Below are 15,775 nucleotides of genomic sequence, written 5' to 3'. Positions count from 1 at the left end.
TATTTTAGGGAGTATGCAAAAATGTGTTTACTATATTCTGTGTTGTTTGGAAGTGCTTGAAGTTATTTTGGATCAAGGCTGTGTGAAAAGAGCTTCTGCTATCAGAAACATGCCTCTGCACAGTTGTGTCGATCAGTAGTGCTTTGGAGGGGTGTAATTTAAATCGTGCCACCACTAACAATTACTGATATTTGAAATGTTATAGTTTTTAATTACATTTCCCATCTGGGATTTTCCTGCAATGCATAGAATATAACCATGTACATTTAAAGTTTATGAATCATCATTGTGTGAAGGAGGATAATGTCATGTGTATACTTTGATTTGACTGAAAACCCAGACATCTCTTATCTCTCCCATCCAGTCTCTCCTATCTCAGATCTGGTGGGGGGATATGAAGAGGAACACAGCCGTGTGGAAACTTCTACTCACCTTCTTTTGTCCGGTACTGATGTACACCCAGCTGATCTCCTTCAGGTACCTTTAAGTGCAATATATAGTGCTGCTAGAAAGTATGTGAATAGGGGTAACTCCTTTACCCCTGTTTTTGTCTATGAAAAATATTTTTCATCTATCTGTTGGTTGTGTTGTTATGATATGGCATTGTACACTGCTCCAAAAAATGTATGGAACAAGTTATCATCACAGTATATCTCCAAGTCAGTTAAACTACAGGAATATTAATCTGTCCAGTTAGGAAGCATAAGCGATTGTGAATCAATGTAATCTGTTTTGGTGCAAATTAAAGTGACAACAGGTGCATTGGAGAGGCAACAGCCCTCAAAAAGGGAATGGTTTTGCAGGTGGTGGCCACAGATAATTGCTCTCTCCTTATCCTTCCTGACTGATTCTTCTCTAGTTTTGTGTTTTGCTAGTGTCCTTGTCAATAATGGTAGCATGAGGCGGGGCACAGGTAGTCCAGCTCCTTCAGGATGGCACATCCATTTATGCCGTTGCAAATTCCACGGGAATTCAGCTCAGCCATTATCACAGCAGTTTATATACCCCCGCAAGTGGATAAAACGTGTGCGCTGAAAGTCCTATATGGAGTAATAAATGGACTAGAGGACGCTCACCCAGAGGCAGCTGCTATTGTTTTTGCCGATTTTAAAAGAGCAGATATGAGGAAAGTTTTACCAAAATACCACCAGCACATCGCCTCCCCGGGCGATCAGACTCTTGACCGTTGTTAATCACAAATACGAAATGGTTACAAACACCTCCCCGTATTTGGGAAAGCAGACAGAGGTTTTGCTCCTTCCATCCTAAAGAAAACCTCTAAACATCAATGAATAAATAGACACTGTCTCAGCATATATCTCCAAATGCTTCGACAATGTCATCCTAACCAAAAGCCCTGGGTAAATGGTAATTTACCTTCTATGCAAGGTTTGAGGCAACCAACACAATTCCTTCAGTGAGACTTGCTGAAGACCAGAAAGGCTACACTCTGTCCCTAACCAATGCTGATCTGAGGAGAGTTTAAAAAAAGTTAACCCTCCGAAGTCACCAGTGTCCTCAGGGGGTGTGCTGACCAACTAGCGGAGGTTTTCACATATTCAACGTCTCCCTGTCTCTGTCTGTAGTCCCTTCCTGCTTCAAACAGACCAGCATCGTCCCTGTACCGAAGAAACTTTCCATCACCTGCCTGAACAACTACCACCCAGTAGCACTGACCTCCACGAGCAGCTGGTCAGAACTCACATCTGCTCCACCCTTCCTGACACCTTTCAATTTGCATACTGCCACAACAGATCTACGGATGATGCCATCGCCCTGATGACACTCACCGCCATCTCCCACCTGGAAAAAGGCAACACATATGTGAGGATGCTATTTGTGTACTACAGCTCTGCATTCAACACTATTGTGCCCACCAAGCTTGTTTCTAAGCTCAGGACCCTGGGACTTAAAGCCTCCCTCTGCAATTGGATCCTGGACTTCCTGATGGGCCGACCCCAGGTGGTGAGAATGGGCAACCTCACCTCCTCTGCACTGACCCTGAGCACTGGAGCCCCACAGGGCTGCATACTCAGTCCCCTCCTGCACTCCCTGTTCACGCACAACAGCGTGGCCACACACAGCTCCAAAATCAAAATTTGCGAACCACTTACAGAGAGGAGGTAAGGAACCTGGCTACATGATGCCAGGACAATAACCTCTCTCTAAACGTCTGCAAGACTAAGAAGATGATCGTGGGCTTCAGGGAGTGGCAGAAGGGGGGTCATGCCCCCATACACATCCTGGGAGCTGAAGTGGAGTCTCCGAATTCAAGTTTCTTGGTGTGTTCATCAAGGATGACCTCAGCTGGTCCAGACAAGCAAACTTGACAGTGAAAACTGACCAAGAATGACTATACTTTCATGAAAAAATTACTTTACTTCCAAAATCTCGCTAACTTCTACATGTACACCATTGAAAGAGTCATCTCAGGCTGCATTACTGCCTGGTATGGCAGCTGCTTCGCTACAGACCGCAAGTCCCTCCAGAGAGTGGTAAAGTCTGCGGAGCGCATAATCAACTGCCATCTCCCCTCCGGCCAAGGCATCTACCATATACAATGCCTAAGGAATGCATGGAACATCAACCAAGATCACAGTCACACCCAGGCTATGGTCTGTTCACACTGCTGCTGTTTGGTAGACACTACCGGAGCATTGGAGAACGCACTTCCAGACTCAAATTTTTTTTAGTCTGAAAGTGCTCCTCAGTCAGTAACACTGATCCATGATCATAATGATCAGCCACAAACATTCCAGATGCTCTGATGCCCTTTCTGGTACTTTAATGGACATTAGAATATTTGAGATCGATGGTAGTTTATATTTTCTGTTTCTGTGTATATTACTGCAATACTTGCCACTTCTACAATTTTCCATATTACTACCAATATTGCTGCTCATCTACAGTACTCTTTTTAATCTGCTGCTATGTACAGTGTTATGTACAGTGGGGAGAACAAGTATTTGATACACTGCCGATTCTGCAGGTTTTCCCACTTACAAAGCATATAGAAAATTGGAGACCTGCACAAGGCTGGGATGGGCTACAAGACAATATGCAAGCAGCTTGGTGAGAAGGCAACAACTGTAGGCGCAATTATAAGAAAACGGAAGAAGTTCAAGATGACGGTCAATCTCCCTCGGTCCGGGGCTCCATGCAGGATCTCGTGGGGCATCAATGATCGTAAGGAAGGTGAGGGATCAGCCCAGAACTACACAGCAGGACCTGGTCAATGACCTGAAGAGAGCTGGGACCACAGTCTCAAAGAAAACCATTAGTAACACACTACGCCGTCATGGATTAAATTCCTGCAGCGCACGTAAGGTTCCCCTGCTCAAACCAGCGCATGTCCAGGCCCGTCTGAAGTTTGCCAATGACCATCTGGATGATCCAGAGGAGGAATGGGAGAAGGTCATGTGGTCTGATGAGACAAAAATAGAGCTTTTTGGTCTAAACTCCACTCGCCGTATTTGGAGGAAGAAGAAGGATGAGTACAAACCCAAGAACACCATACCAACCGTGAAGCATGGAGGTGGAAAAATAATTATTTGGGGATGCTTTTCTGCAAAGGGGACAGGACAACTGCACCGTATTGAGGGGAGGATGGATGGGGCCATGTATCGCGAGATCTTGGCCAACAACCTCCTTCCCTCAGTAAAAACATAGAAAATGGGTCGTGGCTGGGTCTTTCAGCATGACAACCACCGGAAACACACAGCCAGGGCAACTAAGGAGTGGCTCCGTAAGAAGCATCTCAAGGTCCTGGAGTGGCCTAGCCAGTCTCCAGACCTGAACCCAATAGAAAATCTTTGGAGGGAGCTGAAAGTCCGTATTGCCTCGAAACCTGAAGGATCTGGAGAAGATCTGTATGGAGGAGTGGGCCAAAATCCCTGCTGCAATGTGTTGAAACCTGGTCAAGAACTACAGGAAACGTATGATCTCTGTAATTGCAAACAAAGGTTTCTATATCAAATACAAATGTCATGCAATAAAATGCTAATTAATTACTTAAAAATTATACAATGCTTTTTTCGGGATTTTTGTTTTAGATTCCATCACTCACAGTTGAAGAGTACCTATGATAAAAATTACAGACTTCTAAATGCTTTGTAAGTGGGAAAACCTGCAAAATCGGCAGTGTATCAAATTGTTGTATCATACACTGAACAAAATTATAAACGGCACATTTTAGAGTGGCCATTTATTGTGGCCAGCCTAAGGCACACCTGTGCAATAATCATGCTGTCTAATCAACATCTTGATATGCCACTCATGTGAGGTGGGTGGATTATCTCTGCAAAGGTGAAGTGCTCACTAACACAGATTTAGACAGATTTGTGAACAGTATTTGAGAGAAATAGGCCTTTTGTGTACATTCACCTCATGATAAATGGGGGCAAAAATAAAAGTGTTGCGTTTATAATTTTATTCAGTGTATGTCATTCACTAATGAATATGTTATTATATATGTCATTCATGAGTGATAGAAAAACAAATGTTTTTTTGCGATTAAATGAAATAGCTTTGGCAGTGCACAGCTCATCTTCAGTCTCGCTAGCAATTACAAAATTCTTATGACTATTCCAATTAGTAAGTTAGTAGATACTAGTAAGTCTATTACTGCCTAATAAGCTATTTAAAAGGCCAGTGGCAAAAGCCACACAGTACATGCTATTTGTGGTAGAGGTAAACGCAATAACTAATGTTATTCAGTTGAACACAATGCTTAATGGTGTCTAGCGACTGGGCAAATGTATAGCACTGTGGCATAGTAGTTAAATACACTGCCATACGTGGGAGACCCAGGTTTAAATCCATTGAGGGTAACAGCAATTATCCCTTTTTTTACTGGCTGGCTGAACTAGGCTTGCCTGGATCCTTTTCTCTTTTTTTATGAATAAATGAATGCAAAATGCAATCTTTCAGTGTCATTTGTTAAATTAGGTTGCCTTTATCTGTCAATAAGCTCTGTGCACAAGCGTATGGACGAACTTCCGCTTTAGCCAGATGTCGGCATGTAATTTTCCGGTTTACTTAAGGCGATCACCCGCGTCGCCCCCAAATTTTCAGTTTTTAGTAGATGTCTCCCAGACCTGCCTAAAATAAGCATTAGTGATGTCCATCGAATTGTTGATGCCTGGTCCCCTGCTCCAACAAGCAAGCGGAACAAGGGATTCAAACTCTACGTATCGAGTTATCTGCACAACTACGAGGGTAAGTAGTTTACTGTCGGCTAAGCTAGTTAGCGACGTGTTCCTTTTTAGTATTAGGCAGGACAATAGAACGCATAAAAATTCACCCTAGCCTCAAAAACGGCAAAAGAACGCTGGCTGAGCTGGAACGCTAGCGCGTCCCCATAACAAGTGAATTGAAACAAACCTTTGTTCAGCCTCTTCTAACCTGAATGAAGCTTAAAATTCCATAGCCTCAAAAAAGCACCAAAACAGGTCTCCTCTTTTATTTTACTACTGTAACCTCATTTCACAACGAAACTGAAAAATAACAACTGGCATAGGAAGTAAACATCTGGTCCTATATGATATTAATTGCGCTTAAACCTGTGTTATGTGGAAGTATATAAAAAATCGCCTTTTCTGACTATTTCTAGTCTAGCGTTTGAAGTCATGAATGGCGCAAGCCATATTTTATTAAAAAGAGGACATTCTCCTGATTAAAATGATGCCCCACTTGTACCTTAAAACTTAAATGAGTCACGTTTATTATATTTCTGTTTTTTCCCGTACAACAACATCACTCAACTTGTTGTGAGTTTAGGTGTTTACTAATGCGGATGAGTATTAGTAAGTAAACCGGAAACTGCAATACCGACTTCTAGACAAAAGCGAAAGTTCGTCACTACGCTGTTGCACAGAGTCTATAGGGTTGGCGTACATATCTATATGTCCAGTTATTTTAAATAAACATTCCTTGGGTGGACCTACTTTTTTATATTACTTAATTCTATTTTATTGTATTAGAGCAAAACACTTGTGTATAACCTTGCACTTTTTGGGCCATTTGAACTGTGTTGACATAAGAAAGTATTACTGTGTGATCATTCAAGCTCTATTGAATACCAATTACTACTGTGTTATACTAGAGTATCTAAGTATTTTGCAGGTGGCTTTAAGACGTGGTATAAAAAAAATGTTAACCTGTCATTTGTCTTTTACAGGAAACTGGAGGAGCAGCAAGAGGATCAGGGGAGGTCTAATGACATTGTGCAGGGTAGAGACAATGACAGCCTATATGGAGAGACGATTTTCTCCTTTCCTGACATGAAGCACATGTAAATTCCCTTCTACAAACCTAATTATATAACTGAATGTCACTCTGTAGATGTTTTACCTAACCTGGTGGGGACCTAAAATCCCCCCAAGGATAGGAAAACGTTGGGGTCCATGAGTGAATGGGCTATTATCTGCTTTGTTCAGAACTGGGTGTTTAGGTTGTGTTTAGGTTAAGAAGTTAGGGTATGATTTATGGTTACAGTATATTTTTGGGGGATAAGGTTAGTAATATTACTTTTAATGGGAATAGCTTTCAGGGTTACCACAAGGATAGTCTGTAGATAATTATTTTGTATCTGTTTTGTGCCTTTATCATTTGTTATAGGGTGGCTTGTGCACTAACCTTCCCGTCACAACTACAGGGGTTGGACAATATAACAGAAACACCTAACAAAATATTAATTTCATGGACCTAATAAGGAGTATAACAACATCATGAGGGAACTGTGTTTGCACCATAGGGTGCACCTCATACTGTGAAATGGCCTCATATTCTTTTTCTGTTATATGGCCGTTCAGTACAATCATTAGACCCAATGACTCCCACAAGATGAATGCCCATAATTGTGCCATTATAATTGAAGGCTTCCTTTGGCTTTTTTCGAAAGATAAACCTGTCTGAATGTATAGTTTTTGTTGAGACAGGGTCACAGAGGTGCTGAATCAATTGTGAGATCATTTTTAGGGTTGTGCTTTTGGGGCATTGAGCAACTATTTTGTCTGTCCGTCTATCCTGATCCGTCAGTTTCAGCAAGCAACCAGTCCTTACTCATGCACTTGTCGATGTTCGGCATATGCTGTCCTGATTTTTTTGTCTGTTCCCTTTGACTCATTGAATCATTTTGCAGTTTTTGTGGCTGATGTTTGGAACTGTAAGTTGCCTCATGTCACTATGAAAACTCAAATATCAAAATACCAATTGTCCGACCTCTTTCACAGATGTATTGCTAATTAGCAATCAACTAATGTGACCTCTGCAGCTGCATTTGTAATTGTGATATAGTTAGTTCAAAGTAACTAACTTTTCTAAGTGGGGTTTGTGTTATTTTACCTGTATATTGATATGTGAATGGACATCTACCTAATACATTGTTTCAGTGTAATCTTTTTTTTCGTCTCAGTGTACATGATGCACAGGGTTTTAATAGTCCCAGATACCCTCTTAAAGGTAAGTAAAATGATACATTCCCTGGACCCACCAACTCATTCAAGGGTATTTTTTCTTTTATTTAGATTATTTTCCACATTGTAGAATAGTAGTGAAAACATCAAAAGTATGAAATAACATGGAATCATGTAGCAACATTATAGACTCCACCCTTTGCCTTGATGACAGCTGTGCACAGTCTTTGCATTCTCTCAACCAGCTTCATGAGGTAATCACATGGAATATACTGTATTTCAGTTAATAGATGTGCCTTTATGGAATTTATGGAATTTATTTCCTTTGAGCCAATCACTGTTTCTCGGCATTTAAGCCAATCTGTTGTGTTGTGACAAGGTGGGGTTGGTATACAGAAGACCTTCATTATGTCTGTAAGGTAGCAGTCCATATTATAGCAATAACAGTTCAAATAAGCATAGAGAAATTACAGGCCATCATTACTTTAAGACATGAGGGTCAGAAACCATGAAGCGCTATAATGAAACTGGTTCTAAACGAGGATAGCCAAAGGAATGGAAGGGCCAGAATTACTTCTGCTGCAGAGGATAAAGTCATTAGAGTTACCAGCCTCAGAAATCGACTATTAAGTGTACCTCAGATTGCACCCCAAATAAAGGCTTCACAGAGACACATCTCAACATTTACTGTTCGTTGGAGACTGCGTGAATCAGCCCTTTATGGTTCAATTGACGCAAAGAAACAACTACTGAACCACACCAACAATGAGTAGAGGCTTGCTTGGGCCAACAAACACAAGAAATGAAAATTAGTCCAAATTTGAGATTTTGGGTTACAACCACTATGTCTTTGTGAGACACAGAGTGGCTGTACGGACGATCTCTGCATGTCTGGTTCCCACCATAAAGCACGGAGGAGGAGGTGTGATGGTGTGGGGGTGGTTTGCTGGTGACATTGTCGATGATTTATTTAGAGTTCAAGGCACACTTAACCAGTGTTGTTACAACAGCATTCTGGCTACTGTATAATCTAAAATATAAATATATTTTACATAGTTCCATATGTGTTATCATAGTTTTGATGTATTCACTATAATTATAATATAACACTATAATAATTTCCACAATGTGGAAAATAAAGAAATACCCTTGAAAAAAAGGTGTGTCCAAACAATTGACTGGTACTGCAAGTATATTCAAATGTGTACTTAATATTAATGAAAAAGCTCCATCATTTACATGTAAGTTGTTCTCTGCTTCTTCAGGCACACGCAACACCCTACCTAAACGGCCTTTCATCTTGTCTCGATGGCGTCAATTCTGGTTTGCCCCCGTCACATCCTTTTTAGGCAATGTTCTTATGTACTTCATGTTCCTCCTGCTGTTCGCCTATGTGTTATTGGTGGATTTTAAGCCACCACCTCCACTTGGACCTGCCTTCACCGAGTATATGTTATACTTCTGGATATTCACGATCGTCTGCGAGGAATGCCGAAAGGTGGGATGATAAAAATCACCATAGAGCAATATTTCTCAATCCTGGTCCTGGGGCCAATTCTTTATACACCTTTGGATAATCAAGGACCAGGACTGGGTATAATTCCCTTTACCCTTTGTTTTTGTACATTTACAGATGTGATCAAAAGTTTGCATACCCTTGTAGAATTGGTACCATTTGTTAAGTGTGAGTGAGCAGGCAAAACACGTCTTTTATTTCTTATGGGATTCACATTCAACTGTAGGTCATAACAGAATGGTACAATCATAAAACAAATCACGGCAACAAAGAAAAAAGTTAACTGACCCCTGTTCAAAAGTCTGCATACCCTTAGTCTTTGCCTACCCTGGCAGAAATAGAGACTTCATATGATAATTATCCTTAAATACACATTTTTTTTGCATGATCAGTCATACTTTCAAAATCAATGCCAAAATTTCTCTATTTCTGCCAGGGTAGGCAAAGACTAAGGGTATGCAGACTTTTGAACAGGGGTCAGTTAATTTTTTCTTTGTTGCCATGTTTTGTTTTATGATTGTGCAGTTCTGTTATAATCTACAGTTCAATATGAAATCCGGAAGAAATAAAAGACTTGTTTTGCTTGCTCACTCTTTACAAATAGTACATACTGTATATTACCAATTCTCCAAGGGGTATGCAAACTTTTGAGCACAACTGTGTATGGACTTCAGAGTGTTACAACTATGTGATAATAAATGGCTTCATATGATCATTGTCCTTAAATAAAGGATTTTCTTTTGCATGATCAGTAATTTTTTCTAAATCAATGCAAAAATGTTAAAATTTCTGCCAGGGTATGCAAACTTATGAGCACAAATGTATGACTGTACAATCACAAGTAAATCAGTCTACAGTTAGTTTTATGTAGTAAATCCAGGTATCCCCACACCCTGGTGGAATCGCACTAAGCAAGGTACAGGTGCTGGTCATATAATTATAATATCATCAAAAAGTTGATTTATGTCAGTAATTCCATTCTAAAGGTGAAACTTGTATATTATATTCATTCATTACACACAGACTGATATATTTTACATGTTTATTTCTTTTAATTATGATGATTATAACTGCCAACTAATGAAAATCCCAAATTCAGGATTTTTAGAAATGTTGGCCAACTGAAAAGTATGAACATGAAAAGTATGTACAGCACTCAATACTTAGTTGGGGCTCCTATTGCCTGAATTACTGCAGCAATGTGGCATGGCATGGAGTCGATCAGTCTGTGGCACTGCTCAGGTGTTATGAGAGCCTAGGTTTCTCTGATAGTGGCCTTCAGCTCTTCTGCATTGTTGGGTCTGGCGTATCGCATGTTCCTCTTCACAATACCCCATAGATTTTCTATAGGGTTATGGTCAGGTGAGTTTGCTGGCCAATTAAGAACAGGGATACCATGGTCCTTAAACCAGGTACTGGAAGCTTTGGCACTGTGTGCATGTGCCAAGTCCTGTTGAAAAATGAAATCTGCATCTCCATAAAGTTGGTCAGCAGCAGGAAGCATGAAGTGCTCTAAAACTTCCTGGTAGACGGCTGCGATGACCTTGGACTTCAGAAAACACAGTGGACCAACACCAGCAGATGACATGGCACCCCAAACCATCACTGACTGTGGAAACTTTACACTGGACTTCAAACAACATTGATTATATGCCTCTCCTCTCTTCCTCTAGACTCTGGGATCTTGATTTCCAAAGGAAATGCAAAATTTACTTTAATCAGAGAACATAACTTTGGACCACTCAGCAGCAGTCCAGTCCTTTTTGTCTTTAGCCCAGGCGAGACGCTTCTGACGCTGTGTCTTGTTCAAGAGTGGCTTGACACAAGGAATGTGACAACTGAAACACATGTCTTGCATACGTCTGTGCGTGGTGGTTCTTGAAGCACTGACTCCAGCTGCAGTCCACTCTTTGTGAATCTCCCCCACATTTTTGAATGGGTTTTGTTTCACAATCCTCTCCAGGGTAAAATATCCCTATTGCTTGTACACTTTTTTCTATCTTTTCCTTCCCTTCGACTCTATTAATGTGCTTGGACACAGAGCTCTGTGAACAGCCAGCCTCTTTAGCAATGACCTTTTGTGTCTTGCCCTCCTTGTGCAAGGTGTCAATGGTTGTCTTTTGGACAGCTGTCAAGTCAGCAGTCTTCCCCATGATTGTGTTGCCTACAGAACTAGACTGAGAGACCATTTAAAGGCCTTTGCAGGTGTTTTGGGTTAATTAGCTGATTAGAGTGTGGCACCAGGTGTCTTCAATATTGAACCATTTCACAATATTCAAATTTTCTGAGATACTGAATTTGGGGTTTTCATTAGTTGTCAGTTATAATCATCAAAATTAAAAGAAATGAACACTTGAAATATATCAGTCTGTGTGGAATGAATGTATACATTATATACATTATACAAGTTTCACTTTTTGAATGGAATTACTGAAATAAATAAACTTTTTGATGATATTCTAATTATATGACCAGCACCTGTATATTCTGACTTCAGATGACAGTTTTTGCAATATTAATGTCTTATTTGTTTTCAGACTTTCTTATTGGGCACCATGACATTGCGTCAGAGGATGAGGAAGTATATTCAGGATGTTTGGAACAAGTGTGACCTCATCGCCATCACACTCTTCGTCATAGGCCTCATCTGCAGGTAGACAGTGCTGTCTTCCAAACAAACACACACCTGGGGTCCCATTTATCACCGGTGTGCATACATGCAAATCTGTGGGTAAACCATTCATGCAATTATTTAGTAAAGTGCGAGATTCATCCGTATGCTTGAGAATTCTGGTAAATTTCTGCACAGACATGACCATGTGTACAGTGCTGCTTGAAACTATGTAAGCCTCTAATGTAATTATAGATGTTTTTTAGTGTTCACCATTAATTCTTTATTTAATCAAAAACATAACAGGTCTGTAGTTAACATAACAGGTCTGTAGTTTTTATCTGAAATTCCAGGTGTGTAGTTAACAATTCCTTAAGCTGATTTAGAGGAAATCAAGTGATGTATCAAAACATAATTAAAAAGGAATTAGTACAGGTGGAAAAACAAGTGAACCCCAAGTTGACCTGATTAAATCAATTAAGTATGTAGGATCAGGTGGGTAAATAACTGGGTACCAAATAAAATGTATCAAAGGAGGGGAGTGTAGGAGAGAGGTTGGCTAATAAATAGAGAAAAGAAACCTGGTCAGTTTGGTTTTACCAAGGTAAATGCAAATCACACCTATCCGATAGTAATTTAGATCTCAGAGGACATCAGGAAGAGGCTAGTGAGAGCACATCAAACTCGGGAAGGCTACACAGCCAGCTTAAAAAGATGAACTCCATCAGTCTGATGTAAGGCAAATTATTTACATGTGAAGAGGATTTAACAAGACAGCAACTTGGCCAAGAATTGGACGCCCGAAGAGCCAGAAGAAAAATTTAAGTTGCAAGCAGCATTTAGCGCGTTTCAGCATTGAAGCTGCTGCTAGCCAGATTGCAATTTTTTTTTCACCTTATATCTATAGTTGCAATCAATACGACATGTAAGGTTTTTCCTTTCTTATAGTGCCTCCATGTGGCCAAATTGAAAGATCATTCACACAAAGTAGGATCAAAACCCTGATCATGTGTACCAAATGCAATCTCACTAAGTGACAAAGAACAATAGATCGGGTCGTGGGGGCTGCAGCTCCAGCAGGGGACTCCAAACTTCCCTTCCCCGAGCCATTTGCCAGCTCTGACTGGGGGACCCCGAGGCGTTCCCAGGCCAGTGTCAAAATATAATCTCTCCACCTAGTCCTGGGCCTACCCCAAGGTCTCCTCCCAGCTGGACGTGCCTGGAACACCTCCCTAGGGAGACATCCTGGGGGCATCCTTACCACCTCCACTGGCTCCTTTTGATGCAAAGGAGCAGCGGCTCTACTCCGAGTTCCTCATGGATGGCTGAGCTTCTCACCCTATCCCTAAGGGAGAAGCCTGCCACCCTTCTGAGAAAACCCATTTCAGCGGCTTGTACTCGCGATCTTGTTCTTTCGGTCATGACCCAGCCTTCATGACCATAGGTGAGGGTAGAAACGAAAATTGACTGGTATATCGAAAGCTTTGCCTTCCGGCTCAGCTCTCTTTTTGTCACAACGGTGCGGTAAAGCAAATGCAATACCGCCCCCGCTGCTCCGATTCTCTGGCCAATGTCCTGCTCCATTGTTCCCTCACTCGCGAACAAGACCCAGAGATACTTGAACTCCTTTACTTGGGGTAACGCCTCATTCCCTACCCGGAGGAGGCACTCCACCTTGAGGATAAAGGTGCTAATCCTCATCCCAACCGCTTCGCACTCGGCTGCGAACCGGTCCACTGAGTGCTGAAGGTCACAGACCGTTATTGCCATCAGGACCACATCATACACAAAAAGCAGCGATGAGATCCCCAGCCCACTGAACTACAACCCCTCCCCACCCCGACTACGCCTCGATATCCTGTCCATAAAAGTTACAAACAGGATTGGTGACAAAGCGCAGCCCTGGCGGAGGCCAACCCCCACCTGGAGTCCGACTTACCACCGAGGACCCGAACACAGCTCTCACTTTGGACGTACAGGGATTGGATAGCCCTCAGAAGGGACCTCCTCACCCCATACTCCCGCAGCACCTCCCACAGTATCTCCCGGGGGACCCGGTCATACGCCTTCTCCAGATCCACAAAACACATGTAGACTGGATGGGCATACTCCCAGGCCCCCTCCAGGATCCTTGCAAGAGTAAAGAGCTGGTCGACCAGGACAGAATCCGCATTGTTCCTCTTCAATCTGAGGTTCAACTATCTGCCGAACCCTCCTTTCCAGTACCTTTGAGTATACTTTGAGCAGGCTGAGAAGTGTGATACCCTTGTAATTGGCACACACCCTCTGGTCCCTCTTTTTGAACAGGGGAACCACCACCCCGGTCCGCCACTCCTTAGGCACTTTCCCCGACTCCCATGCAATGTTGAACTCCCACATGTTACTCAATTGGTATTATAATACAAATTATACTTGAAGTATATGATATTTCAAAAGTCTGACACTATTAGAGCAGTATTACACCTTAAGCACCAAACAATTAAACTAGGTAGTTGTTTTAATTTTTCAGAATGTAATACATGTAGCATAATTCTATGAGCAAAGTAACTGAATGGTTCATCAGTCTCCCCAAGCTCAGAGCATATTAATTAATTCACCTTTTGCTTGTTGTAAGATAATGATGGGGTCAGAAGAGATTATCATTTTCTAAGTTGTGTTTACTTAGGTATATGTATTATCATCAATGACTGAGCAAAAATTTATCTTAGAATTGTTCAATTTTTATGATTAAATGACTATTACAGGTGGCAACAATAAAACCAATACCTTTCCAGATTTTAATTTATTTGGAAAATACCCTCCCTATTCTTAATGTAAAAATATGTTGACTTTGGTAATAGAAACAAATGAAAACAGAGAAATTACTTTACCACTGAGAATTGATTATCTAATGAGGCTTGAACGCATAACACCCCCTCGACAAAGGGCAAATTATTAATAGTTAAAGCATTGGTTATAATGTTCATGTCACCAGAATGATTTAAGGTGAATTAATGCTAGCTTAATCGTGGGCAACGACAGTGACACCTGGAGGGGCGTGATTGGGAGGAACGGCCCCCCTGATCTGAACCCGAGCGGTGTTCAGTTATTGGACTTCTGTGCTAGTCACAGTTTGTCCATAACGAACACCATGTTCAAGCATAAGGGTGTCCATCAGTGCACGTGGCACCAGGACACCCTAGGCCGCAGGTCGATGATCGACTTTGTTGTCGTTTCATCTGACCTGCGGCCGTATGTCTTGGACACTCGGGTGAAGAGAGGGGCGGAGCTGTCAACTGATCACCACCTGGTGGTGAGTTGGATCCGATGGCGGGGGAGGAAGCTGGACAGACTCGGCAGGCCCAAGCGTACTGTAAGGGTCTGCTGGGAACGTCTGGCCGAGTCTCCTGTCAGAGAGATCTTTAACTCCCACCTCCGGCAGAGTTTCGACTGGATCCCGAGGGAGGTTGGAGATATTGAGTCCGAGTGGACCATGTTCTCCACCGCCATTGTTGAAGCCGCTCGGAGCTGTGGCCGTAAGGTCTCCGGTGCCTGTCGAGGCGGCAATCCCCGAACCCGGTGGTGGACACCGGAAGTAAGGGATGCCGTCAAGCTGAAGAAGGAGTCCTATCAGGCCTGGTTGGCTTGTGGGACTCCTGAGGCAGCTGACGGGTACCGACAGGCCAAGCGGGCTGCAGCCCGGGTGGTTGTGGAGGCAAAAACTCAGGCCTGGGAGGAGTTCGGTGAGGCCATGGAGAAGGACTATCGGCTGGCCTCGAAGAGATTCTGGCAAACCATCCGGCGCCTCAGGAGAGGGAAACAGTGCCCTACCAACGCTGTTTACAGAGAATCCTCTCAATCCCGCTGACACGTCTTCCATTGAGGAAGCAGAGGATGAGGGCTCAGAGGTGGACTCGTCCATCACCCGGGCTGAAGTCACTGAGGTGGTCAAGAAACTCCTCGGTGGCAAGGCACCGGGGGTGGATGAGATCCGCCCTGAGTACCTCAAGTCTCTGGATGTTGTGGGGCTGTCTTGGTTGACACGCCTGTGCAACATCGCGTGGCGGTCGGGGACAGTGCCTCTGGGATGGTAGACCGGGGTGGTGGTCCCTCTTTTTAAGAAGGGGGACCGGAGGGTGTGTTCCAACTATAGGGGGATCACACTTCTCAGCCTCCCCGGGAAAGTCTATGCCAGGGTTCTGGAGAGGAGAATACGGCCGATAGTAGAACCTCGGATTCAGGAGGAACAGTGTG

The 15,775-nt window shown here is 42.6% G+C and overlaps 1 protein-coding gene across 2 annotated transcripts in view; it reads left to right on the top strand.

Moving 5' to 3' along the window:
• LOC105030609 (transient receptor potential cation channel subfamily M member 4) overlaps positions 1 to 15,775 on the top strand; it is a 194,322-nt gene that overhangs the window by 85,080 nt on the left and 93,467 nt on the right. For both annotated transcript variants that reach the window (XM_010904569.4, XM_010904570.3), the window contains exons 15-19: positions 365 to 477; positions 6,179 to 6,292; positions 7,415 to 7,461; positions 8,681 to 8,913; positions 11,469 to 11,584. In XM_010904569.4, the coding sequence (XP_010902871.1) occupies positions 365 to 477; positions 6,179 to 6,292; positions 7,415 to 7,461; positions 8,681 to 8,913; positions 11,469 to 11,584 (623 nt within the window). The remainder of the gene's footprint in view (positions 1 to 364; positions 478 to 6,178; positions 6,293 to 7,414; positions 7,462 to 8,680; positions 8,914 to 11,468; positions 11,585 to 15,775) is intronic.

The sequence above is a fragment of the Esox lucius genome, chromosome 5, assembly GCF_011004845.1.
Source record: "Esox lucius isolate fEsoLuc1 chromosome 5, fEsoLuc1.pri, whole genome shotgun sequence".
Taxonomy (NCBI): Eukaryota; Metazoa; Chordata; class Actinopteri; order Esociformes; family Esocidae; genus Esox; species Esox lucius.
Note: the sequence above shows the minus strand (reverse complement) of the source record. Positions and strands in the feature narration are given on the sequence as shown.